Raw genomic sequence first — 24,502 nt, 5'->3', positions numbered from 1 at the left:
GCGAACTATGCTCTTGCATGATTCGTATGGATGAAGTGGTTCACATGCGGAATACATTTTTCTCCTGGCTGACTTTTATAGTAGTCAACAGTGAGTCCATCACTCACCTCGAACACCAGTCGACTATTTATGTCCTTTTAGATCTTCAATATATTTCGTCACGCTTAGAGCCGCGTCTCCCAACCTGTCAGTTTCTTTCGCTCTTCAACACTCTGGGTGGCGTCTCGTTCTACACGTTCATCCTCATTTTATGAGAGCAAGAGTAATTCGCAACCGGCACTTGAGCAATCGCCTCCAGATGATGGAGGTTGTTGACTCGCATCGCTGGTTACAACAACTAGCACTGTATATACGTCTAGTTGAATGAAACATGTCGTTCATGCACAGTTGAGCTCGATCTTCTAAAGCTTACATTCGTATCGATATCGACAGGATGTCGAGGTACATTTTTGAGAGTACATCTACAGTTCACTTTTTACCTGGCTGCCCCAACTCACTGGCCCGTTCAGTCGCAACTTGGATAGCACGCGCGATCGTCGATCGGACACGGCCATCCTCCATGGCCAGCAATCCAGCAATCGTACAACCGCCCGGGGCTGTTGCAGCATTCGTCAGCTTGCTCCCCTCCTGGTTGAAGGTGAGACACGTACTAGTGACGGCATCTTTGAGCACCGCGGGATGAGTTCCGGCGAGGGTCATGCGGGCTGCCCCTTGGAGTGCTGGGACACATGTCCCCGTCAGGGAACCCGAGGATCTATCGCAGCATTTGGCGTAAGTGGGACGTACTCTGCGCAGCGAGTTCCAATGCTTCTGCCCGGGGCAAGCCCATCATGACCCCACCGTCGGCCATGGCCTCCAAAAAGATGCAGGCGAATGCAGGACCGGAGCCAGAGAGCGCGGTGCAGGCGTCGAAGTGCTTCTCCTCGAGGAAGCGCAGCGGCCGATGGAGGAGAAGATGTTGAGGATGATCGTCCTGTCGAGCTCGGACTGCTCTAAGGGCGGGAGGGTGCTGACGACCGTCATCCCTTCGCGGATCTGCTCACGCGAGACCGAATTGGGTGCGGAGCAGATCGCGGCGTTAGAACGACCCCAGATCGGAGAAGATCAGGAGGTGGGTGTGGCACAGACATCGACGTACTTTACTGGCGGTGTTGGGCATTGTGCGCGCGACCCGCGTCGACGGCAGGACCATGGCGCGTAGCTGCGCGATGGTGACACCGGCGAGGATGCTGAGGAGGAGCTTGCCGTCGAACGCATCTTGCATGCCGGGCTCGGCGAGGATCGTCTGCGCCAACTGAGGCTTGCAGCTGCGAGGACGGACGCGGGGGATGATTGGCGGGTGTGCGAGGGAAGGGAAGGGCGGGGAAATGGGGCACTCACCACAGCAGCACAACGTCGGCCTCGCGCACGGCGGCGACGTTCCTGCCCTGGAAAATCTCGACGGAGCGGCCGAGCGTGCCTGCTGAGAAGAACGCGCCGGCGAGCTTCTTGCGGTCTCCTCGCGCGACACGCAGGCGATGAACCGCGACGGGAGCGCGTCGTCTTCGAGCACCTGTGGGGTGACGGTGCCTGAGGTGTGCGACTCCCACTTGGGGTGCGGGCTAGCGGGCTTCGCGTCGAGGCTAGCGAGCACGCCGGAGAGGATGGCGACACCCATGGTGCCGCATCCTGAGAGAAGTGGAATGGTAAGGACGGACGCGGGAGCAGAGGTGGGGAGGGGAGGGACCTAGGATGCAGAGGGTGTAGCCCATGGCAGGTCAGGTGAGAGTCAGAAACGCGAGCAGGGTGGCGGTTTGCGCTCTGCGCTCGGAGCTATGGCCGCGCCGCCCAGCTGTACCGGGGCGTGCGCGTGCCATGTCCCCAGACGTCCCCCCATCTGTGCTTCACTTCCGCCCGCCGAGGCATCAACCCGGACCCGCCAAAACACAGACGGCTTGTCGGTTGCCCTCGCATCCTTCCTCTCGCCCCTCGTCACGCTCTGCCCGCAACCCCCAACCCCGCGCCGCCCGATGCCCGTCCCCGCCTCCACCCCCGCGCCCCCCAAGCATGTCTTCGTGACCGTCGGCTCCACACGATTCGACGCGTTGGTGAATAGGGTCCTCTCGCCGCCAGTGCTCGACGCCCTGCGCGCGAAGGGCTACCAGACGCTTGAGGTGCAGTGCGGGAACTCGGACGTCGACATTGGGCAGCTACAGAAGGTGGCAGAGGACAGGTGGAAGCTTGCTGGTGGAGTCGAGACAACCGTATGGCGCTTCAAACCGAGCCTGCAAGCCGACTACGAGCAGGCGGATTTGATCATCAGCCATGCCGGTGAGTCCGTCCTTGCGTCATTGCCCAAGTGCATCCCTCAACCCCGCCGCTTCGCCCGGCCAGGGTCCGGCACCATTCTCGACGTGCTGAGGATGAAGAAGCCTCTCATCGTGATCCCCAACCCGACCCTGCTCGACAACCACCAGGCGGAGCTCTCGGACTCCCTCGCGGGCCTCAACCACCTTCGTTCGACGACTGTCGCGTGAGCACCCTTTCTGCCCTTCTTGTTCCACCACACTCATCCTTTCCCTGCGCAGAGACTTGCCACAAGCCATCGAGAAGTTCGACATCTCGACCCTCGTACCATTCCCGCAATTCGATGGAAGCAGGTTCCGAGAGCTCCTGGATGACGAGATGGGCTTCAGCCACAGCAGGGAGACCAGCGCCGGGCGGTGACCGCACCGGTCGCCGGACCCCTCGCCTCTTCTCGTTGGTTTGAATTGCACTACATCGCTGTACACTTCCCCTCTCTGTTGTCCCAATACCCGTGTTTTCTGCCCCACTCCTCCCCGAACACATGCCCGAAGTCACGCCCGCCGCTGTCTCTTCAGATGACCCGCAGACGTACGAAGACACGCATGTGCACGCGGTCTACGACGAGATCGCGCCGCATTTTTCGTTCACACGGTACAAAGTGAGCAGGTTCGGTGCAGCGACGAGATTCTGAAGCAAAGGGTGCCCACAGCCATGGCCAATCATCGCGGCGTTCATGTCCTCATTGCCCACAGGCTGGGTCGGCGTCGATCTGGGCACGGGTAACGGAAAATACCTGCCATTGCCTTCCGATCGCCCGAATGGCGTGTGGACCGTCGGCTTTGACAGAAGTCTGAACCTGCTCAAAATCGCGAAGCGGGCAGGGGATGGAGAACGAGAGGTCGTGTGGGGAGACGTCCTGGACCATCCGTGGCGAACCGGTGCATTCGTCAGTTTCTTGAGCTCCGAAGACTGTACACGCCTGAACAGATGCATGGACAGGACTATGCAATATCCATCGCTACAATTCATCATTTAGCGACTCCTTATCGACGCAAGGTCGCAGTACAGGTGCAGTCCGATTCGTTGAGCATGCCCCGCGGCCCTGACTGGGACGTCGCAGAGATTACTGCAAAGTATATCTCCGGCTCACGGTCGCGCGTTGATCTATGTATGGGCTATTGAGCAAGACCAATTGTCTAAACGAGCAATCCCGACCGACTCAACCGAGCGTGGTCAGACGTTCGCACCGAAAGGCCAAGACGTCTATGTCCCATGGGTCCTCAATCCATCTACTGCGACCAAACCCAAGACAAAACAGAAAAAGAGGAGTCTGAAAGACGACGCTTTCGAAGACGGGCAGCTAAATTTCGCTGCGTTTGACGACCCTCCCAAGGTTTTCAACAGATACTACCATATGTTTTCTCAGGGCGAGCTTCGAGACCTCGTCGTCGACGCAGCGCAAGAAATGCAGTTGGTCATTGGAGAAGCTCCCGACGCGCCGTCAGGAAGCAAGGCCGGGCCGCAGAGAGGCGTGCATATCGTTGCTGATGGCTGGGAACGATCCAACTATTATGTTGAGTTGCGCAGGTGGCAGCAATGATTAGAAACATCCCCAGCGCCGTCCTAGTAGATGCACAACAGGCACGTGGGATGCGGATTTTGGGCGTGATACGACAAGGCAATGGGGTAATGATACAGTGCAGCACAACAGAATCACTCGCTTGCAGCCATGACTGACAAATATGTTGAGGTACTGCGTAGCCAGAGTGATGTGAGTGGACTTACTGGCATTGATCAAATCACCACCGCTCTCCTTCAGCACCCTTACTGCCTTCGCGCGTGTGCAGTTAACCTGCTGAATGACAAGCTCGATGTCCTTGGGATCCACGCCCGTCTCATCGACGTTGTCGTCCTCCTCCACGGCCTCCAGCTCGGGAATGTCGTCGTCGTCGTCCTCGGCGCCACCCGTGGAGCTTTGGATGTTGGGCATGCCGCCGCCCGCGCCGCTAGCAAGCTGCTGGGCCGCCGAAAGCTGGGCCTGCGAGTTCATGTCCTCGATCTATAGATCGAGTTGAGCAAGGGGTCTCAATAATGAATCAGGATGGACTGTACGTACCTTCGCCTCACCGAAGACGATGTAGCAATCGCTGTTGGGCGACTTGTATACGTCAGGGGACGCGATCACGAATAGAACCTGCGGGCGAGACCCAGGCGCGCCATGAGCGATGTCTCCTTCATATATATGCATTCAAGACGGGTGAGGCTCACATTTTTGGGCCTGCGAAGGGTAACGCGAGTGATGCCCGGGACCTTCTTCAAACCGAGGGTGATCAGCGCCTTCCTCGCCTTGCGCTCCGAACGTGACTGGATCTTGTCGAGCGCAGCCTGGGAGGTGGGGTCCTCCTCATGTCCATGGTCGTGATCGTGGTCGTGGTCGTGGTCGTGGTCGTGGTCGGAGTGGTCGGAGTGAATTTCCTCAATGGTGGCCGACATCTGTGCAAAACGCAAGGGAGCGCGAAGTCAGCGCCTGTTGCATCAGTACATCTAGTAGCGTTGGACGCCATCCATCGTGAAAACGCATGTCTGTAGACCTGGACACCTGTCCAATACGTATTGAAAACAGTCCTGAGCAAGAGCTTCACTCACCGTGACGATTTGTGGATTGAGGATGGGACGAGTTGGATGCTCACTGTTCAGAGCAGCGTTGAGAGCGCGATGTTGCTAGACCCTAACCCCATTTTTGAAACCGCAGACTCACCTTGACTCCAATACTCAGATCTACGCGTACATTTTCCATCCGCCCACCGTCCATACCATGCACGTCCCCTGACCGGCCTGACCACCAATCGCCCCTGCGAATTTTTGACTTTTCATCAGCTTGAGGAACAAACCGTCGCAGTAACCCATAGGTGATCTCTGAGTTTAGTTCCCCAAATCACCGGCTCGACGACGATGGCACACGCCGCCAATGGCACGGTTTGCAGCAATTTACGTTGCCGCATTGCTGAAGATTCCGTTCTATCTATTGCGCCTGACATGTGCCTGACCTATTTTACGCTTCAACTCCTGGTTCCCACGAAGCGGCGAGCTGTAAGGCTCACTACATATAGTCACACCCGCGCACCGTCGCCCACAGGCGACTGGAGCCTCGTCACGAGAAGACTCATGTCAAAACCTCGACTCACGCACCGTCAGCCCTTCAAGGGCTTCTACGTGGTCTATCTCGCCGTTTCATACACGCTTGTTAGGCTGCCCTTATGGTGTATCAAGTACTCACCGAAGAAGAATCGTCCACGGTCGTCATGGACCCTCAAACGCTACATCACCGTCGCCACCTACAGAGAGGTCCTGGGTCTCTGGCCCTCAAGCTGAACCTCAGCACAAGCCATCCGTTCCCGACCTCTGACAAGGAACTGAAGAACGCGAAATTCCTGTTCATTGACGGGATAGGCTCCGCATCCGATGCCTTTTGCGGGGAAGTTCAACGAGCTGCCCAAATCACCGGTGTCACCCCCGACTCCGGTGTCCCTTATACTGGCTTTTCAAGCCTGGGACGGACATCCCTCCAACGCTAGCGCAACCAGGCGAGCGGGTGGCACTGCATATCCACGGAGGCGCCTTCTTCGTATGTCCTGACGTCCTGCTCATAGAGGCTCTGTGCTGATTGGTACATCATGTCAGTTGGGCAGCGCACACCCTGATGCACCGACGTCACAGCTGAGCCACGGCATTCTCGATCACAGCAGCACTCTACTCAGGATCATGGTCGTCGACTATCGTCTCGCGACCGCATCCCCGAACCCCCCAGGGAACCATTTCCCAGCAGCCCTCCTCGACTCTATTGCGGCGTACCAATATCTCACCAAGGATGTTGGGTTTCTTCCCCAGAACATCACCCTTGTTGGTGATTCTGCAGGGGGCAACATCGCCTTCGCCTTGGTCCGGCACATCCTTGAGAACCCAGGGGCGGGCCTTCCGCTCCCCGGTCGTCTTCTTTCGTGTTCATCGTTTCTCGACGTTTCTTTATCTCGGCAGGAACCCGGTTCGTCCATCTACCGCAACCACGGGAATGACATCCTCGGCGTCGATGATCGTTACATGCATGACGCCTACCTCGGTCCTCTTGGGATAGAGGAGGCGAAGAGAAACCCGTATATTTCACCAGTATCGCCTCATATCAAGAACCACGAAGGCCTCTTCAAGGGTTTCCCACGCACTTTCATCTCAGCAGGCGAAGCAGAAAGCATCCTGGACGACTCGGTGATTGTCGCGGAGAGACTGAAGGCGGACGGTGTCGATGTGGTGTGTGACATTGTCCTCGACGCCACCCACGACTTTGCCATGTTCCCTTGGCACGAACCGGAACGCACTCCTGCTTTGAAAAGAATGTGCGCGTGGCTAGATGACTGACGTTCAGGTCAACGGGAGGTGCGTCGTTCTCGCAAGCTAAGTGCATTGATGTCCGACTCTAACCCTGGTGCAAGGATATACATGGGATCCAGGAATGTCTTGTCTTTGATACATGCTGGTGGGCTTGCCGAAGTGACTGGGGTTATTTGGTTTGGGTAGCGTTCCAACGAAGTCTGTATTTCCACGTGGCGTCATTATGAGCGCTTCAAAGCAACTGGCGAGGAAGGCTCTGGTCAGCTGTGCCGTCAGACCATGTCTTCCTCCGCGATCGTCGACCTCTGCGCCCAGCTCCGGCTACTGCTTGAAAGGTCTCCGGATGCGATATCTCTCGCCGACCTACTGGAACGAGTGGATAGCTTCATCATCGAATGTGCCAACGCGGCCGAGTCCCGCACTCTCCTCGATCAACTTGAAGACGAGCTTCAGGTGATATACGACGACCTCCTCGGACACTCACTCTTGCCGCATGCAGAAACCTTCCTTTCATTCCTATACCATCTACGCCCAGTTCTACCTTCCAAATCCGTCATTTCTATATGGTTCGATCTGGTCATCCGACCAGCCCTGCGGGAACCCAAGTTGTCTCTCCCAGCGGTCAACCATGCCAAAGAACTCATAATCAACGCACTTGATCCGGAAGCAACTTTTCCGACTCCGCGGATCCTGCGGAAGCTGAGAAGCAAAAGGAACGGATGGGTGAGTTCCGCAGGCGACTTGTGGATCTCTACTTGCTCGATGCCTACAACGAGAGCTCGGGAGACGATGTACTGGAGTGGGCAGAACTGGAACAGGGACAACGAGAGCAGAAGGCGTGTTGGAAGTCAAACTTGGAAGACGTACTCGTTGGGATCGGCTTAGCACGCCCGCAAGTAAGTCCACCCTGAAATCCCATCGCTTCCCCTCGCCCCTCACATTGTGGTACCAGGATTTCCTCACCGCCATCTACCACTGCTTCAGTGCGCCAGACATGCGACTGCAGCTGCTCCTACTCCTGAATGCATACACCTCTCAGTCCGCATTTCAAGACCATGCACCAGAGCTGGCGCGACATCCCCTCATGACCAGCCTGATCTACACCCTCATGTTCGATGACTCCTCGACGGTCTGCACTAGTGCCCTGACCATCATGATCAAACTTCTCCCTATCATGGCGGTCAAGGCCTGCGAGGACCTCAAGCGACTGCTCCCACAACTACTCCTTGTCTTAGCCCGCGTCCTATGCTGGAAAGAGCGCCAACCTTCCTCGTCGCGCCCCCAGCTGCCCCCGAAAACACGGATGATGAAGATAGTGATGCAGTAGCAGTAGCAGATGATTCTGAAGCCTACTCTTCATCACCCCTTCAAATCCGCGAGGACATCGAATGGGCGCGATTGAAGCTGACGTTCGACGCGACCGAGTCCAAGGCACCCCTCCCTGACCGCTACTTCACGTTCCTGTACTATCTATTCCCTTGCAATACGATTCGATTCCTACGATATCCGGTGCGATATTTGGACGAGAACTCGGCGGAAAGCATGTTCACAGTCGGATGGGAAGACGCACTTGATGAGCAAAAAGTCCGGAGCATAAGTGAGGTGAGTTTTCCAGTGATGACTGCATCTAATAGAACGTGCCTCATAACTTGAAACTACAGCGATTGCTCCGAATGCACATCCTTCATCCCCTGCTCATCAAGCGCGAAGCTCACGAGGAACTCGAGCAGCCGGACTTCTGGGCCCAGTACGACATCCCACGTATTGTCAGCGGGGCAACGATGCTCGATGCTCGCAACACATACCTCGCGATGCAGCAAACACACCACGCCTCCCCCTCCGATGCTGACGCCGCTGCGCAGACGTCTCGCGGACGACCTTCCCACCGGCAGGGGTCCTCATTCCGCCTGAGGACCCATCCCCTCCACAGGAACCGAACAACGCGGGTTTCACGGACCTCGCGGACAATGCGCTCACCTCGTCTTCGTTCGAGACGACCGACACAGTTCACTCCGCCGGCATGCCGTCCCACCCCGCGCCTGGAGGTCCGCTCAGAGTCTCGCTTTCGGACATGGTCGCCACCTCCGTTGCGCTGCGCTCTGGACTCGACGTCGAGATCGTCGACGTACCAAGCTCTTGGGCGGCCACACTCTTCCCTCAACCCGGTACCCGGTCACCCTCGCGTTCCACTCGCCCGGATAGGGAGGGCTCCCAAGCTGACGACGAGTCCGCATCGGACGCGCTTGGGCTCCAAGACCGCGAGCAGTATGGGGACGGTACTTTGCCGCCTCATGTCGCACAGGCCCTCTCGGCGCTGCAGCGGGAAGTGCTGCTCCTGAAGAACGACCTAAATTTGGAGCTGTGGACCGCGCGGGAGAACGTAAAACACATCGGGCGGTTGTACAAGGAACGGGTACTCTCACGGAACGAGGAAGACGAGCGCCAAAGCTTGGTGAGTGCTGCGGCAACATGTAGGGGAGCGTCAACGTTAATGTGCATGACAGCACGGCAAACTGAAGGAGTATCGGCATACGATCACGCGGCTGAGGCGGGAGCTCAAGGAAGAAAAGGACAAGCTGCTGCTCAACGGGCGCGGTATACCGACTGGAACAAGGAGTTACAAGACCGGTTGACGACCCTGCGGAACGAAAAGAAGACGTGGACGAGCGAAGCTGCGGCAATGCGTGCTGCGGAGAAGGAAGCTAAGGTGCGGTTTGCCTTTCGGGCGGTGATGGTAGGCGGCTGATGATTTATTCAGGACACGTTTGCGGCGCAAGGCAAGCTTCTGGCAGACGCAACCCAGCTTGCATTCAGGCTACAAACTGAGCAAAAGGAGACAAGCCCAAGGTCGACAGGTTGCACGATTACGAGACGCAGATCGATCAGCTTATGCGGCTGCAGCGTCTGTGGTGCGTCCGTTGATGGCCTTGTTCAAGGTCCAGGCGAACGTATCTGACCCACAGCTCGCTTCCGATTGTGAGCAGGGAGTCTGACGTACAGAAGCTCAACAATACCAAGGATCATCTCGAAGCCTTTGCGAGTCGCTACCGGAAAATGGAACTCAGGCTCGAGGCACACGAGCGAGTCGAGAGGGATATGCAACAACATGTAGCGTAAGTTTCGCGGGCGGCCGCAAGAAGCTTCTCAAGCTAATAAGATATGTACGCCTCTCAGGAACCAAACCCAAGAGATCATGGTGCTCAAGCACGATATTGAGAGCCACAAGAAGCAGCTCGAAAGATCTCGACGGGGCTCGGTGATGCAGCGACAGATGCAGCCCTCGGCGGAGTGGCGGCGGACGCTGGAGATGAACGAAAAGCTGAGGAACGAAAATGAAGAGCTGCACGAAGAGATACAGGAGGTGAAGGCCATGGTGGAGGTGCTGAAGCAGCAGGTCGCCGGGCGGACGGGGCTTGTACAGGTGGGATCACCGTCGTCGTCGCCGCACGACCGGTCGGGGCCAAGTTTTGTGTAGGACTAGTGGTGCAAATGACAGGTGTTCGACTTGTCCCTCCCGTCTAAAGAATGATCTCTTCCCGTGCCCGCGTTCTGTCTCTGCCCCTTCGTGTGCGCGGCCCGGCGCACTCTATGCACCATCTGGCTGATGTTTCGCGCGACCGACTCTGGGTCACTGAGGCAGCATGCATACTGCAAGTGCTTTGCCCATCCGTGAGGGACCCCGCGCATTTCAGCCGTGTTTGAGGTATAGTATTTCGGCCCCCAGTTTCGAGTGTATATGGCAGGGGGTCGATTCAATACTGGATTGATATCGCACCGACCTACCTAGTAAATGGTCTGAATGCCTCCCAAACAGGTAGGCATCATCGAAAACCCCCGAAGGTGGTGGAACATTCGCGGTGCGCAGGACGAAGGACACGGGCGCCTGCCCGAACGGGTTCGAAGGTTCTCGAATGGCCAGAGCAGGCATCTACTTAAACCCCGCCTCCATCCGAGCCCCCAGCTCTGTATCTCTACTTTTCTCATCTCTGTTGCTCTCCGCCTCCCCTCCCCCCTTCACGATCCACACGACAAAATGGCTTCCGAAAGCTTTGGCTTCCAGGCCGAGATCTCCCAGCTCCTCGACCTAATCATCAGTGAGTCTTCTCATCCCTCCTGCCACCCTCTATCTCGACGCTCAACACGCGTCTCCCAGATACCTTCTACTCCAACAAGGAGATCTTCCTTCGTGAAATCATCTCGAACGCGTCCGACGCGCTCGACAAGATCCGTTATGCCTCCCTCACCGATCCCTCGGTCTCGAGACTGGCAAGGACCTTGTCATCAAGATCGTTCCCGACAAGGAGAACAAAATTCTCTCCATCATCGATACCGGTATCGGCATGACCAAGGCCGACCTCGTCAACAACCTTGGTACGATCGCGAAGTCGGGCACGAAGGTGAGCTCGATTTCGTTTGATGGCGCGCTTGTCCGGACCGCTTACGCGTTTTCCCCAGGGCTTCATGGAGGCGCTCCAGTCCGGGGCCGACATCTCCATGATTGGCCAGTTCGGTGTCGGTTTCTACTCGGCATACCTCGTCGCCGAGCGGGTGCAGGTCATTTCGAAGCACAACGACGATGAACAGTACATCTGGGAGTCCGCTGCGGTGGCACCTTCACTATCACTCCCGATGTCGACGGCACTCCCCTCGGCCGCGGTAGCGAGATTCGCCTCTTCCTCAAGGAGGACCAGCTCGACTACCTCGAGGAGAAGCGCATCAAGGAGATCGTCAAGAAGCACTCTGAGTTCATCTCGTACCCCATCCTTCTCGCCGTGACCAAGGAGGTCGAGAAGGTACGTGCAATTTGAGCTCATCGTATCCGGGTCCTGATGTTAATCGCTCTTGTAGGAGGTGGAGGACGAGGAGGAGGTCAAGGAAGATGGCGAGGAGTCGAAGATCGAGGAAGTTGACGACGAGGAGAAGCCCAAGAAGACGAAGAAGATCAAGGAGAAGGAGCTCACGCAGGAAGAGCTCAACAAGACGAAGCCTATCTGGACGCGCAACCCCTCCGACATCACCGCTGAGAGTACTCTGCCTTCTACAAGAGCTTGACGAACGACTGGGAGGACCACCTCGCTGTCAAGCACTTCTCTGTCGAGGGTCAGCTCGAATTCAAGGCGATCCTCTTCGTTCCCAAGCGGTGAGTTCTGTGCAGCTCTCACACATGATTGCGTTTCTAATCGTGTGCTCAGCGCGCCTTTCGATCTCTTCGAGTCCAAGAAGAAGCGCAACAACATCAAGCTTTACGTTCGCCGCGTCTTCATCATGGATGACTGCGAGGACCTTATCCCCGAGTACCTCAACTTCATCAAGGGTATCGTCGACTCTGAGGATCTGCCCCTCAACATCTCGCGTGAGACTCTCCAGCAGAACAAGATTCTCAAGGTCATCCGCAAGAATCTCGTCAAGAAGTGCATGGACGTATTCTCTGAGATCGCCGAGGACAAGGACAACTTCAACAAGTTTTACGAGGCGTTCGGCAAGAACATCAAGCTCGGTATCCACGAGGACGCCCAGAACCGCAGCAAGCTTGCCGAGTTCCTTCGCTTCTTCTCGACGAAGTCGACCGAGGAGATGACTTCGCTGAAGGGTGAGTGCACTGACGTCTGTATCTCTGGTAACATAATCCGAACGGCGATTGCAGACTACATCACGCGCATGCCTGAGGTCCAGACGAACATCTACTACCTCACTGGCGAGTCGCTTTCTGCCGTCAAGGACTCGCCGTTCCTTGAAGTCCTCAAGAAGAAGGGCTTCGAAACCCTCCTCCTCGTCGACCCCATCGACGAGTACGCGATCACTCAGCTCAAGGAGTTCGAGGGACACAAGCTCATCTGCGTGTCGAAGGAGGGTCTGGAGCTCGAGGAGACCGAGGAGGAGAAGAAGGCGCGCGAAGAGGAGGCTGCTCAGTTTGAGGACCTCTGCAAGGCGGTCAAGGACGCGCTCGGCGACAAGGTCGAGAAGGTGGTCGTCTCGAACCGTATCGCCGACTCTCCTTGTGTACTTGTCACTGGCCAGTTCGGCTGGTCTTCGAACATGGTGCGTCCTGGCTTTACGCGATTTCATCTCGCGCCTTGCTGACTGCGCCCACAGGAGCGTATCATGAAGGCGCAGGCTCTTCGTGACTCGTCCATGTCGTCCTACATGGCGTCGAAGAAGACGCTCGAGCTCAACCCTACCAACCCTATCGTGAAGGAGCTCAAGCGCAAGGTTACTGAGGACAAGGCGGACAAGTCCGTCCGTGACCTCACCTACCTGCTCTTCGAGACTGCCCTCCTCACCTCTGGCTTCTCGCTCGACGACCCCACGTCGTTCGCGAAGCGCATCCACCGTATGATCGCTCTCGGTCTCGACGTTGACGAGGACGACTCTACGCCGGCGCCAGCAGCGACGACGGAGACGCCCGCGGTCGAGGTCGCGTCGACGTCGGCGATGGAGGAGATTGACTAAAATGTTCGCGCTCGCAAGTCGGCGTCCTTGGTGGTACGATAGATCTCCGCAGAAGAGGCTCATCTCCATATTTGTATCATAGACTCTGTCGGGCATTGCTGTCTTATTGCATCACTCACTCACCATTACCGTAGCATCGTAATGAATCGCATTTCCTTTCATCTCAACACTATGGCGTGATGTCTCCGATTGTCGTTTGCACCATATCACATAAGCACTGTACAGTGTTATATCAGAGGATCAATCAAAAGCCATGTTTACTTCTTCTTCATGACAACCAGGAAGGTCTGGTAGGGGTACTCGAACACGCCCTTATCCTCCTCCATCCACGTCATCCCATCCTTTCGCTGGATGATGCCGTCGATGTCCTCGACGACTTTCACGCGCTCCTCTGGGGTGAGAACAGCGATGTAGCTCTTGCTGCACGCGCGGTCGACAACGATGTCGCGCGTGCCGGGAAGAACATAGTCCCATACGTTCTCCTCTTGAGGTTCAAACAGCGTGCCATAAGTCGGGGTCGTGAAGGTTGCACGCCAGAGTCCCAGGCGGAACTGCGGGGTGTCTTTCTCGTGGCGCTCGATCCGGTCGCGGAGCTGCCCACCCACGTCGCACGGTTCCTGTGGAGAAATCAAGACGAGTTGTAAGGATAGGGGGATGCAGGATGCCAGCTGCACGGACGCGACAGGAGGACGCACCTGTCTTCGAGGTTCCAGATCAACGCAACAACGCCGCCGGGCTTGAGGACGCGGGCGAACTCGATCATGCCTTCACATAGTCTGGGCACCAGTGGAACGCCTGCGCACGTTGCCGTGGACTCCGTCAGTACTTCTGTTTCTATTCTCCTGCGCCTGGCCTGCCGGGCTCCCCGCGGCGGGCCACACGACCCCTCTCGGGGGAGGAAGGGGAGACGAGAGCGACTCGACGCACCTGGGCGATGATGATCGCGTCCGCCCAGCCGTCCTCGACGCTAGTCGTGTCGAAGGCGCCCTCGACGATGGACGCGCGCGGGTCGGCGACGGTCTTGGTGAAGACGTCGCGCATGCCCGCGCTGGGCTCGACGGCGCGCAGGGCGCCGACGTCCGCCGCGAACGCGGGGTGCGCGAGCAGCGCGCGCGTGAAGATGCCCGTCCCGGAGCCGATCCTGCCAGTCGCAGGGCGATCATCACAAATGAATGAATTCAGGCGTTCTCAGGTCCTGGGGGCGAGGCGGTGGCGCACTCACTCGACGATGTTGAGAGGCGCCGACGCGCTGATGGCTGGCGGATGTGCGCGATCGCGTTGGTCTGGTATGAAGGTCGAGCGCTGATGGAGATGGGGCGGTTAGAGCCGCGCTTGGAGGATGAGGATCGGTGTGGGGGCAGTGCGAGGCGTACCGATCGTAGAGATCGTTCCCAATGCCAAACCCGGCTTTGGCGACGTTGTGGACAGTGGACATGCTGCGACGAGGTGAAGAGTGCTGCCGCGGTGAGGCTGAGTCGCACGACAGGTCGTGGGTAGAGAGTGTTTATGGGCGGGCCGGATGTTGGGGAGAGGATGGAGCGAGAACAAGATGGTTATAAGCCGACAAATCCGGCAGCGCAACCGACGGCAGGCATGACTCGTGTGGACCGCAGACTGGCGTGCTATTGGCGTGAAAAAGTTGGAGTGGTCCCACGAGCGGTTGTGGGCCAGCTGAGCTAGCTTTCGGCCGAATCATTCCCGATGAACCCACCCACCAAACAAGATTCTAAACATAGATCAGCGTAGGAGAAGACCCATTCCACCTATGGGATCCAAACGAGAGAACAGGGCAGATCAGCAGAATTTAGATGGCTGTCTGGAGACACAATAAAAACGACACCAGCAGGATTTGAACCTGCGCTCCCAGAGGGAAACAGATGATCAAACTGGAATTCGAATCTGTCGCCTTAACCACTCGGCCATAGTGTCCTTTGTTTATGTGGTACAGCTGTCATCTAATTTTGAGCGTGCCATACAGCGACTCGGGAGTTGTCACGACGCGTTCGGCCTCATAGCTTCGAATCCTCCTCAGTCTCTCATCGCTGTCTGTTTCCTCTGCAGTCGTTGCCGTGCGCGCATGCTGTGCGCCTTGTGTCTCTCACTATAGAATGCCGGCCAATTGCCAGCCAGCTTTCTCGATGATGCGATTCGCATATCTCATCCAGTGCGATGCGTACACACTGTTTCGCCTCCAACACATTGGCTTATGCGTGGTCGTTTAATCAGGCTGAGGTGACATATTGGCCCATTTCCAGGCGCGATTCAACACTGACAGTCCCTGTCTGCAGCCCAGAATCACGCTGATCACACCGTGATGGTTGACGTCCAACAATGACTGCGAGTTGATCCATGTTCAGATAGCTGCCCTGTCCGTTTGCCCTGTTGGTCTCCGGCCTTTTGGGAATTCGGTTTCGGCGCCCCCGCTCCCAGCACATCGAGGAGATCAACTCGCGATCTGTGCGTCGGCGTGAGCCTCCCACTCCCCCAGGGGACTGCGGCCGAGTTCGTGCGGGTGTGATGCCGCGGCAGACGGAGCCACCTCTGATGCCGTGATTCATGTTTTTTCAGGCCCCGTCGAGGATCTGGACGAATAACGACAACGGGCACCAGCGCACTCAGTACCGTTCCCCCGGTTTCCCGTCTCACGCCCCCCTCCACTTCCGTCCGGCGTACAAAAGGGCAACGGCTAAGCTGATCACCTCCTGTGGACCTAGATGGTGCCCCCTCCGACATCGACGTCTGCGTCATGAACACGACCACTGACGCCGGCTCCCTGGAGGAGTCTCAAGATTTCCTTATCGACTATTACACCAACACGTACGTACCTTCTACCGCTGCGCGAGTCCAATCGCTCACGCACTTCCACCCAGGCGGATCTTCAACAACGTTGACTTGTCCGTCTTTGGTGAGTATCTGCCTCTTGATTTCCTGTTCAAATGGTGCTCATTGGTGGCCGAACCGTCCACACAGTACTTATTCTTTTCGAGTACCTCGTCACGTTTGATCGAGAAGTCCGCTTCGCCTGGGGCAAGAAAATCTCATGGGCCAGGACCATCTTTTTACTCAATCGCTACCTAAGTATCTTTGAATATCTATTTCTGCTGGGTCCGTTGCTGCCCTTGTCCACCGTTTCGGTGAGTGGGGACTATCTTCAAGTACATATTGTCGATGTATCATGCTGACATGCACACAGAGGTCAGTATAAACATTTCCCGAGAAAAAATCGAGCACTAATAACTTTTACCCAGCTGCAATGTCGTTACACGAACTTCAGAGGTGCTTCAGATCATCCTTTACGCCGTCTGGGCAGGTGCGTTTGTAGGTCAATACACACGCGTGGTTTAAGTACTGAACACATTTGATCAGCCTTCGCGGGCATTCGGATACATGCGATCAGCGCTCGCACTTGGTGGATCACCATACTCGTCACAGGGCTGGCTCTGGTACCCACCGGGACGAACATTGTGAGTGTTATAGGGCGGTCTCGGGAAGTTAAGGCTGACGGTCTGCAGTACGCTGCATATATGACAGTGAGCACCGTCTTTCCGGAGACGGGCTGCATGGCGGGTATAGACATAGACCAGACAACATGGATGCAGTGAGTATCCGCGTCTCCTCTTCGCAGTGGGGTCTAATATCGAAATCTAGGCGTACGTTCTTTGCAATAGCTCGGTATTGAATATCTGCTAAGACGATCCACGTAGTGGGGGTGTTCACACGATCCTGTATGATTCTTTCCGACTCGATCGTGATTTTTGTCACCTGGATGAGAACTTGGAGCACCATGAAAGCAGCGAAGGTGTTGCGCATTCGCATTTCCTTCACTTCACTGGTACTCAGGGAAGGGATGGTGTATTTCGTGTAGGTTTCTGTCTTTCTTCATTTGCACAATGCTGACGTTGGACGCGCCACATCAGCGCCATGCTGTCACTCAACGTAGTCCAAATTGTCGTGGATTTCGTCGAGGCCGGCTCGTATGGGCTTGTTATTCCATTCCTCAACGTGTACGTGTCCTGTTTATTGTCGTCGGATGAGTCTAATATCGCGGCCTCGGAAGCATCACCCCCATCATGATCTCGCGTTTCTTCTTGGAGTTGGATGACCTCACCAGAAAGGATCGCCACGGTACACTCTCCACCATCAGCGACTTCAACAAGTTTGATCAAGACTTCACGCTGAAGTTTGTGAACTCCAATGTGAGCTCGGTGAGTGTGGAGTTCCTTCGTTAAATTGGTTTGTAGACCGAATGGTTCTGTAGAATTCGGACGACTACAAGGATATAGGAGGTGCCCTTGACGACTTCCGCAGCCATTCAGATGTAAACATCCGTTCTGACTCGGCCCAGAAGACATTCAGTCCTGCCGCGACGTGGTAACCCAGATCATGCTAGACGCGCAGCCTCTGTACAGTATACCACAATGGTCGGTCCTATTCTTATACCCTGTAATTATAGTCGATGCTGGACCCCATCTCCCGGAGTGCCAAAGGGCGCGCGGTCGCGTTGATGATTGCTTGAAGAGCGATGGTAATGCTGTGCAGGCTGTGGTGAGTACGGGCGCATACCGGCTGTTAGGCTGTCGGATCTGACGGTGACGTAGGGCCTGAGCGGTATCACGGTGATACTGAACCTCTGCACGAGTTTCTGAACTGGTCCGACCGTCAGGCTTCGAAGTGCCTCCTCCCACCGTAACCATGGGTGTCGTTCGCCCGTTCGCGCGCCAATTGACGAAGGCACAAGAAGTCTTCGCGGGTGATGGACAGATGACTCGGAGCGGCAGGACCGGTCGCTTCGCCACTCTTTTTCTTCGCTCACCTCTCCCAAACCCCAGTCTCGTGGAATGAGCGTGGAGGGCGCGTATCCACCATGTCTGTCACCGGGCGTGCGCACGTGAGCCCGACGCCACGCGAAGGACGGGAACACTTTCAGAGGAACCAGTTCAGTTGTTCAGATAACCTTTCCCACCTTACGGGTTCTCATCTCCATCCGCCAACGTCAACACCTATCCCACACTCCACAGCGCAGTGATGTCGCAGGCGGGGGCGGGCGATGCAGGCTTATAAGGCACTGCTGCGCCCGCCGCGGCCCTATCCCCCACCCCACGCGCTGACCTAGATGGCCTAGCCCTCTCCGCTATGTCTTCATCTTCCGATGACGACCTGTTCTTAGCGGAGTATTTGAGTGAATTGGCTAAGACGTGAGTGCGCCTTTGCTTGGCTGGTGTTACGCGACTTCCAAATGCTCACGGCACGCGCTCGATGATAGGCGAACGATGCAGCTCGTTTATGCATCTGCGTTCAGTGCGTATCCGTATCTCATGCCTTCCTCGGAGCATTTCCAGGCTCACCGAGTTTCTACCGCAGCGATTATGCTCTTCGAGTACCTCATTACCTTCGATCGGGAGCTGCGCTACGCCTGGTTCTCCCGACTCACGTGGGCGAAGACTATGTTTTTCCTCAACCGTTACATCAGCTTGCTGGCGTACGGTGCATCTCTCTACACGCTCTCTTCACCGTCATTCCTTGTAAGCATCCTCGTTCCCATGCTGGCTTGTACGCTGTTTTAACTTCGTTCGACAGAGGTTCGCATATGCTGGTATACCACGGAACCAACGTTGACGGCAGTCACAGTTGTGTGTTTCTACCCTGGTTGGTTCAGGCATGTCAAGTTGCGCTTTATGTTGTTTGGGCAGGTGTGTACCACAATTGAGATGCTACGACTTTTATTGACCCCAAGGCAGTGTTCTCCGGGCTGCGCCTATTCGCCATTGGTCAAGGACGCAAGTGGGTCACCTATGGTGTTGCTGTTCTTTCCCTTGTGCCCGCTGGAACAAATATTGTGAGATTCCCGTTGATAGTCTTTTAACTTCAGCATGCTCTGACATCTAGCCAGGCACTCGCTGCATGTTCGAAGTATTTCATCGTGGTTGATCCAGACAGCGGCAACACAGGATGCGACTACCTCTATGCCTTCTCTTCGGACAAAACATTTTCGGGGTGAGCCCACTGCCCAGTATTTTCGGGACTGATCTGCTGAACACATCATTCTAGTCGTGAGTATCGAAGCTATATGCGGAGACAGCGGTCTAACGCCTGGACGAAGTGGCTTTGGCCACACGGATCCCACTTTTACTCAGCGAGACGATCGTCATCTTCGTGACGATCAAGAACACTTGGACGTCATCGCGCAAGGCGTGCGAAGAGATAAGCATCACTTCCCTGGTTCTACGAGATGGTGTTCTTTACTTCATGCACGCCCTTTACGCTCCATTCCTTTATGCTGCTTTACTGACCGAGCCCGTTTCAACAGAGCCATGTTGCTCGTGAACAGCCTCCAGATATACACTGATCTCAGCTTCAACGAGACCGCGTCCATCGCGTGCATCTACCTGAACGTGTGAGTGACACGCTCACCTGGAACCCGCAGCTGCTCCTGAACGATCAACTACGTTAACTAGCGCCGTGCCAATCCTCATCTCGCGGTTCTACCTCGACTTGGGTGACTTTGCTCGTGATAATCAAGAGAAAGCGGCCAAAGAAAGATTTGAGGAAGAAGAACCGCAGGTGTCCTGGAGATGGAAGGTGAATTTTCTCTCTGCGCCCGAGTGCATTGATTCCTTAGAACTCAAACTAAGCTCTGCCTCAGCCTCTACCGCCGATCCCGGGAGAAGTTTAGTGCGACAAAGGCATGTTCAGGCGTGCACCCAACGGTCTGCTTGCCGTAGAGCCTCGGCCGCCCTGGTCCATAGAGCGGCTGCTTCGTTCACCGCAATGTATTACTATCCGCCGGACCGTGTATGTGTGCCATAGTACTTAGAGCCGGTCTGGCATAGACCTGGAAGCTGTACGATAGTCTAGGCCGATCCATGTAGCATTCGTGTACAGCTCAACTCTGAATTCGCGGCTCTAGACCCAAGAGCCTCTGTGGACCGAAGCCGTGACTCAGTGCGACTGAAGCTATTCTAAGACCGTCCGGCTTCGTCCTCGGCGCGAGTTGGTCCGCTCGGGCTCAACGACAATACAACGACGTGTTGGGATTCCATGCATGCTCTAGCTTCGAGGATGCGTCAGAGTCAGACACGGCGAGCGTGGTGGATCCTACCGTGCCAAGCGGTCGTTGGGTGATGGGCAAAGAGCGTACGTCTTCAGAACGGTAGGGGCATAGGTTCGATCTATAACATAGGCGAGACGGGCATAGCTTGCAGACCAAGTGGCCGAAGAAGACAGTCGGTTCTCAGTGGAAATGGACACGGATAGGACCCGCGCTTTTACATGGACGACGTACGTGCACCAGAACCGAGTCCACAGTACTTAGAATAGAGGGAGAGGGAGGGAGAGGGAGAGCGCTAGGACTAGAACAAAACACACGAGCAGGAGCGGCAACAGCAGCACTACAGTACAGTATACACCAAATATTACGAGTGAGCTCGGAGTCGCGAAAGCAACGAAAACATCGACATTGTTGTGCACGACCGCGCGCCCCCGGCCGTGTCCGTCGACCGCCGACGCGCGGTACACCAGCGCAGACTCTCGAACGTTTGAGGATGGTCGGTCGTGCGACCGTCTCAGCGGGCGGCGGAGTCCGCGTTCACTTGGTCCTGGAGCTCCTTGACGGCGGTCTGGACCATGCTGAGGATGCCCGAGATGACTTGGAGCTTTTCCTGGTAGTACTGCTGGCGGCCCTGGCCGTGGGTCTGCGCGGTGGGGGCGCGAGGGGCGCGGGAGGCGGAGGCGGCGAGGGCGGCGAGAGAGCTGCCTGCGAGGGCGCTTGCGGAGGCGATGCCGTTGCCGTTCTGGATCGGGGGCTTCTTGGGCGCCGACGGCCGTTGGGCGGCAGCGGAGGCCGACGCGGACGTGCCCGCAGCGGAGCCCGTGGCGGCAGCGGGGCGAGACGGGCGGGCGGGGCGCTTTGGGGGCTCGATGCGTTTCGTGTCGTCCTCCGCGGCCGCGCGCTTGCGCTTGGGCCCGCGCGCGCTCGCGCTCTCGCCGTTGACGGCACCATCTGCTCCCACGCGACGGCTTAGCCCTGCGCTGGGTTGAGGACGAGGAGAGACGCACCGGTGGCCTTGCCCTTCGCGGACGACGACTTGGTCTCGCGCGTCGGGCGCGTGGGGGGCGTGAGAACCTTGGAACAACGGTGCCTCTTGATGAAGCACGAGTCGCAACGCTGGCGACTGCTATTGACCGTGCAAACCGAATTGTTGCGCGCGATGCAGTTCGTGCATCGCTCGTCGCCCGTGAACGAATGCTGTGTGCGCCACACATCGTCGGCAGCCGCCCAACGCAAGCGAGAAGAGAGAGAAAGGCGTACGACAGAGTGGGACGTCGCGGAGGCAGCCCTCTTGCGCTCCGCGGCGTGACCTTGGGGCGGCGCGCTCACAGTGCCACGGGGTTCGGGGCTAGAGACTGCTCGTGCAGAGCGCCTTAAGTCGCGCGTCGTCGCTACGGAGGTCGCGTTGAACGCACCTGTGGTATTCCCCCCAGTGTCTACGGTGGAGAGAGGAGACAAGGGAGGTAAGGCTACATGAACACCACGTTGAAGTTGACGTTGCGCACCACCAGGACTAGCGGAGGGGCCCAGGCTCGGGCTCTTGGGGTGCTCGGAGCCAATCGCGTCCTCGTCAGAATCCCTATCGCCGTCTTGGGAGAGCTCGCCGCTGCCGTCCTTGTCGTCGAGGTCGCTGTGGAGCAAGTCGTCGAGACCGAGTTCCGCGCGGAAGACTTCAAGATATTTGGTGAGAGAGTCGGCCGTGTTGGGAGCCTTGCGATAGGCGTCTATTTGCTTGAGGGGCGGAGGGAGGGCAGTCATGTTCAGGACGGGGTAACGTGCGAGCGCGCGTTCCTGGAGCGAGCGCGAGGCATCAGGAGAGGGTGCGCGAGGTGCGCGAGGGGGGTACTGACCGCGAGCTGAATGACGTGCTGCTCTGTCCTGAGGCGGTTCTCGGGGGCAGCGTGCAGCAGCTCGACGACCTCCTGACGCATGTGGAGGAGGTAGACCTCCAGCGTGGGCGGGGAGTCGACGCCGCGCCCCTGCTGGATGAGCGGCGGCGGGCGGGCCATGGGCGCGAGGGGCGCGGGGGGTAGGACGGGGATGGGGTTCATGGATGCGGGGTGCGCGGGGTGCGAGGGCAGGATGGTGGGAGAGGGAGAGACGCGTCCGGCGCTCGTCACCGGGCGCACGCCGCCGTGACCGATGTGACCCGCCTTGCCCTTCCCCGCGCTCCCCCCGGCCGGCTCCGTCACGCGTCACCGCGACCGCCGTGCGCGAAGGCGCCGGCCGCGGACGGGACTGGCATCACCTCCCAGAAGGCCCGTTCGTCGTCCCCCTCGTCCGACCCGTGGGCGCGCATATACCCCACCCCGCTCATCGTCCGCGCCCTGCACACGCCCCCGCCATGTCCACCCGCGAGCTCGCGCTCGGAACTGGGCCAGGCGCCTCCAAGTTCATCCTCGACGACGCCACCCTGCGCATCGAGCGACCCGCGGACAGTGAGTCTCGTCGCGCGCACCCCCCGCCCTTTTTCAGTGGACTCTAACGCGCCGCGTCGTCAGAGCAGTGGCCAAATATCGAGACCCCACTGCGCAATGTACTTTGGGCGGGTATTGACAATGACGTCTTGACCGTATCCCTGCTCGCCCGGAAGAAGGCCCGCTCGCCGCTCAGTCTCATTCACGTTACTGGGCCTGTCGCAGATACAGATAAAGAGGCTGCCAGTTCTTTTTCTGGCACAGTCATGGCCGTTGCATATATCGGTGCGTTGTTATACACTATGCAGAATTTCATTGATCCTCACCGTACTCAAGGTGTTGCCCCCGAGAGGCGCCTCAAGGTATTTGTCAACCCTCACAGCGGACCTGTACGTCTTCTGTTCACATGCATCATGCAGTGAGTTTTAAACCGCCGCACGCCAGGGCAAAGCAGCCAAGAACTACCGCAAGAAGATTGAACCCATATTCAAAGCCGCGAGATGCAAAGTTGACCTTTCGTGTGAGTGCTGCAGCGCTCCCACCTGCGCGCAGCAGATCTGACCGCTGTGCAGTCACAGAGCGCAGATACCATGCTCGGGATCTCGTGAAAGAACTTCCTTTGGACGACTTCGATGCCGTCGTCGTTATGTCGGGAGACGGACTTATCCACGAAGTCCTCAACGGTTACGCAGCTCATGCAGAACCAGGCCGAGCGTTCCGCATCCCTTTGTCACCCATTCCAACAGGATCTGGGAACGGTCTTGCGCTCAACCTCATGGGAATGGAGGCGAGTTCCACGCTTTGCAAACGGTGTGTTGAATATGCTCAGGTCTGCAACACAGGGCGTGACAGACATCTCCGTTGCTGCGCTGAATGCCATCAAGGGTTCGTAAATCAACCTCTACACGTGCACAATATGCAGACGCACATTTTCTCTCTTAGGAAAGCCGATGGACGTGGACATGTTCTCCATGAAGCAAGGCGAAAGCCGGTACATCTCGTTCATGTCTCAGGCGGTGGGTCTCATGGCAGACATCGACTTGGGCACAGAGCCCCTTCGGTGGATGGGTGGACAGTGAGTGAAAGTATCAGATGCTGCTGGATAATGCATTGAGCCTCTCGCTTCAGGCGGTTTGTGCTGGGATTTATTTACAATGGCGAGTATGTCAACCATACTCCGACCCACCTGTTCGCTCACACGCCCACCTATGTTCAGTGTTGAAGCACAAAGCATGTCCAGTGAAACTGTCCATCAAAGCCGTCCACAAGGACAAGCAGAAGATGCTGGGCGACATGCACTCCGCGAAGGCAAAGAGCGAGGCTGCGCACAAGACCGCACAGCCATGCTCTCCTCAGGACACTACGGAGACCGGCCTCCCTGATATCGTGCACATTGGGCCAGACGCAGACAAGGACGGCTGGATAACGTTTGACCAGCCGGTCCTGTACGTATACGCCGGGAAAGGCCCGTACGTCTCTGCCGACTTTGTACAGTTCCCCGTCTCGCTCCCGAACGACGGCCTCATCGACGTGGTTGTACAAGAGCGGGTACGTGTACTTGTTTGATAAGCAGTAACACATCTTGACACCCTCGTACGCCGCACAGACAACCCGTGGAGCGATGTTGAAGGGTATCGATGGCGCCGAGAAGGGGCATCCGTTCTGGTTGGACACGGTGAGTGTCGTTAGCTTTCGGTTTGCCAGGGTGTCTTATTGCTTTTCTGCTAGCAACATTACTACAAGGCCAAGGCGTATCGGATCGAGCCGGCCTCCAACAAGGGTCACCTGTCCATCGACGGCGAGGCGTACCCCTTGGAGCCTTACGAAGTTGAAGTACACCAAGGACTTGGATGTTTCCTCAGTATGTACGGCTCATATCAAATTAACTTCGAAGCTCCCGCCAAGAAGTAGCTTTTTC

The 24,502-nt window shown here is 57.1% G+C and overlaps 12 protein-coding genes and 1 non-coding gene across 13 annotated transcripts; 8 read left to right on the top strand and 5 right to left on the bottom strand.

The window, feature by feature from the left end:
• Positions 1 to 468: 468 nt before the first annotated feature.
• BXZ73DRAFT_86260 (pyrroline-5-carboxylate reductase) lies at positions 469 to 1,751 on the bottom strand (the record flags this gene model as incomplete). Its single annotated transcript, XM_048024136.1, has 8 exons — positions 469 to 596; positions 651 to 719; positions 787 to 922; positions 1,015 to 1,035; positions 1,139 to 1,307; positions 1,381 to 1,487; positions 1,511 to 1,668; positions 1,727 to 1,751. The coding sequence occupies 8 exons, from the start codon at positions 1,749 to 1,751 to the stop codon at positions 469 to 471; spliced, it is 813 nt and encodes a 270-aa protein (XP_047883783.1).
• A 258-nt stretch (positions 1,752 to 2,009) lies between these two features.
• BXZ73DRAFT_86259 (glycosyl transferase) lies at positions 2,010 to 2,706 on the top strand (the record flags this gene model as incomplete). The annotated part of the gene is made up of 3 exons (XM_048024135.1): positions 2,010 to 2,310; positions 2,374 to 2,512; positions 2,568 to 2,706. 3 exons carry the CDS (start codon positions 2,010 to 2,012, stop codon positions 2,704 to 2,706), a joined length of 579 nt encoding a protein of 192 aa, XP_047883782.1.
• A 121-nt stretch (positions 2,707 to 2,827) lies between these two features.
• BXZ73DRAFT_36847 (S-adenosyl-L-methionine-dependent methyltransferase) lies at positions 2,828 to 3,886 on the top strand (the record flags this gene model as incomplete). The annotated part of the gene is made up of 4 exons (XM_048017899.1): positions 2,828 to 2,944; positions 2,996 to 3,232; positions 3,286 to 3,354; positions 3,407 to 3,886. 4 exons carry the CDS (start codon positions 2,828 to 2,830, stop codon positions 3,884 to 3,886), a joined length of 903 nt encoding a protein of 300 aa, XP_047883781.1.
• Positions 3,887 to 3,999: 113 nt separating this feature from the next.
• Positions 4,000 to 4,779, bottom strand: BXZ73DRAFT_95565 (nascent polypeptide-associated complex alpha subunit; the record flags this gene model as incomplete). Its single annotated transcript, XM_048026828.1, has 4 exons — positions 4,000 to 4,019; positions 4,072 to 4,345; positions 4,403 to 4,480; positions 4,555 to 4,779. The coding sequence occupies 4 exons, from the start codon at positions 4,777 to 4,779 to the stop codon at positions 4,000 to 4,002; spliced, it is 597 nt and encodes a 198-aa protein (XP_047883780.1).
• A 672-nt stretch (positions 4,780 to 5,451) lies between these two features.
• BXZ73DRAFT_86257 (alpha/beta-hydrolase) lies at positions 5,452 to 6,696 on the top strand (the record flags this gene model as incomplete). The annotated part of the gene is made up of 4 exons (XM_048024134.1): positions 5,452 to 5,631; positions 5,655 to 5,810; positions 5,834 to 5,911; positions 5,968 to 6,696. 4 exons carry the CDS (start codon positions 5,452 to 5,454, stop codon positions 6,694 to 6,696), a joined length of 1,143 nt encoding a protein of 380 aa, XP_047883779.1.
• Positions 6,697 to 6,948: 252 nt separating this feature from the next.
• Positions 6,949 to 10,144, top strand: BXZ73DRAFT_86256 (uncharacterized protein; the record flags this gene model as incomplete). The annotated part of the gene is made up of 10 exons (XM_048024133.1): positions 6,949 to 7,277; positions 7,337 to 7,565; positions 7,622 to 7,941; positions 7,986 to 8,271; positions 8,331 to 8,430; positions 8,562 to 9,121; positions 9,218 to 9,376; positions 9,511 to 9,578; positions 9,654 to 9,782; positions 9,844 to 10,144. 10 exons carry the CDS (start codon positions 6,949 to 6,951, stop codon positions 10,142 to 10,144), a joined length of 2,481 nt encoding a protein of 826 aa, XP_047883778.1.
• Positions 10,145 to 10,702: 558 nt separating this feature from the next.
• Positions 10,703 to 13,119, top strand: BXZ73DRAFT_95562 (heat shock protein 90; the record flags this gene model as incomplete). Its single annotated transcript, XM_048026827.1, has 10 exons — positions 10,703 to 10,763; positions 10,823 to 10,923; positions 10,956 to 11,066; positions 11,125 to 11,264; positions 11,330 to 11,462; positions 11,518 to 11,695; positions 11,754 to 11,769; positions 11,862 to 12,259; positions 12,314 to 12,708; positions 12,763 to 13,119. The coding sequence occupies 10 exons, from the start codon at positions 10,703 to 10,705 to the stop codon at positions 13,117 to 13,119; spliced, it is 1,890 nt and encodes a 629-aa protein (XP_047883777.1).
• Positions 13,120 to 13,376: 257 nt separating this feature from the next.
• On the bottom strand, positions 13,377 to 14,554 carry BXZ73DRAFT_86254 (S-adenosyl-L-methionine-dependent methyltransferase; the record flags this gene model as incomplete). Its single annotated transcript, XM_048024132.1, has 7 exons — positions 13,377 to 13,694; positions 13,721 to 13,736; positions 13,815 to 13,855; positions 13,891 to 13,914; positions 14,047 to 14,260; positions 14,338 to 14,421; positions 14,493 to 14,554. 7 exons carry the CDS (start codon positions 14,552 to 14,554, stop codon positions 13,377 to 13,379), a joined length of 759 nt encoding a protein of 252 aa, XP_047883776.1.
• A 399-nt stretch (positions 14,555 to 14,953) lies between these two features.
• BXZ73DRAFT_t3 lies at positions 14,954 to 15,048 on the bottom strand. The gene has a single exon. It is a non-coding gene; the product is annotated as a tRNA-Ser (tRNA).
• An 817-nt stretch (positions 15,049 to 15,865) lies between these two features.
• Positions 15,866 to 17,494, top strand: BXZ73DRAFT_72912 (uncharacterized protein; the record flags this gene model as incomplete). Its single annotated transcript, XM_048021814.1, has 10 exons — positions 15,866 to 15,936; positions 15,990 to 16,024; positions 16,090 to 16,253; positions 16,313 to 16,314; positions 16,368 to 16,429; positions 16,486 to 16,583; positions 16,632 to 16,717; positions 17,037 to 17,123; positions 17,177 to 17,324; positions 17,378 to 17,494. 10 exons carry the CDS (start codon positions 15,866 to 15,868, stop codon positions 17,492 to 17,494), a joined length of 870 nt encoding a protein of 289 aa, XP_047883775.1.
• Positions 17,495 to 18,252: 758 nt separating this feature from the next.
• Positions 18,253 to 19,750, top strand: BXZ73DRAFT_95559 (uncharacterized protein; the record flags this gene model as incomplete). The annotated part of the gene is made up of 9 exons (XM_048026826.1): positions 18,253 to 18,314; positions 18,383 to 18,417; positions 18,481 to 18,641; positions 18,697 to 18,712; positions 18,858 to 18,955; positions 19,010 to 19,113; positions 19,427 to 19,513; positions 19,575 to 19,680; positions 19,739 to 19,750. 9 exons carry the CDS (start codon positions 18,253 to 18,255, stop codon positions 19,748 to 19,750), a joined length of 681 nt encoding a protein of 226 aa, XP_047883774.1.
• Positions 19,751 to 20,681: 931 nt separating this feature from the next.
• Positions 20,682 to 22,218, bottom strand: BXZ73DRAFT_95558 (uncharacterized protein; the record flags this gene model as incomplete). Its single annotated transcript, XM_048026825.1, has 6 exons — positions 20,682 to 21,118; positions 21,175 to 21,364; positions 21,428 to 21,522; positions 21,583 to 21,603; positions 21,673 to 21,958; positions 22,018 to 22,218. The coding sequence occupies 6 exons, from the start codon at positions 22,216 to 22,218 to the stop codon at positions 20,682 to 20,684; spliced, it is 1,230 nt and encodes a 409-aa protein (XP_047883773.1).
• A 293-nt stretch (positions 22,219 to 22,511) lies between these two features.
• BXZ73DRAFT_37033 (ATP-NAD kinase-like domain-containing protein) lies at positions 22,512 to 24,495 on the top strand (the record flags this gene model as incomplete). Its single annotated transcript, XM_048017931.1, has 10 exons — positions 22,512 to 22,605; positions 22,669 to 22,869; positions 22,921 to 22,973; positions 23,029 to 23,104; positions 23,157 to 23,394; positions 23,507 to 23,659; positions 23,713 to 23,749; positions 23,809 to 24,132; positions 24,191 to 24,259; positions 24,313 to 24,495. The coding sequence occupies 10 exons, from the start codon at positions 22,512 to 22,514 to the stop codon at positions 24,493 to 24,495; spliced, it is 1,428 nt and encodes a 475-aa protein (XP_047883772.1).
• Positions 24,496 to 24,502: the final 7 nt, after the last annotated feature.

Source organism: Epithele typhae (genome assembly GCF_022376455.1).
Source record: "Epithele typhae strain CBS 203.58 chromosome Unknown BXZ73scaffold_1, whole genome shotgun sequence".
Classification (NCBI taxonomy): Eukaryota; Fungi; Basidiomycota; class Agaricomycetes; order Polyporales; family Epitheliaceae; genus Epithele; species Epithele typhae.
The sequence above is the reverse complement of the archived record's forward strand: the minus strand, read 5'-3'. Positions and strand labels throughout refer to the sequence as shown.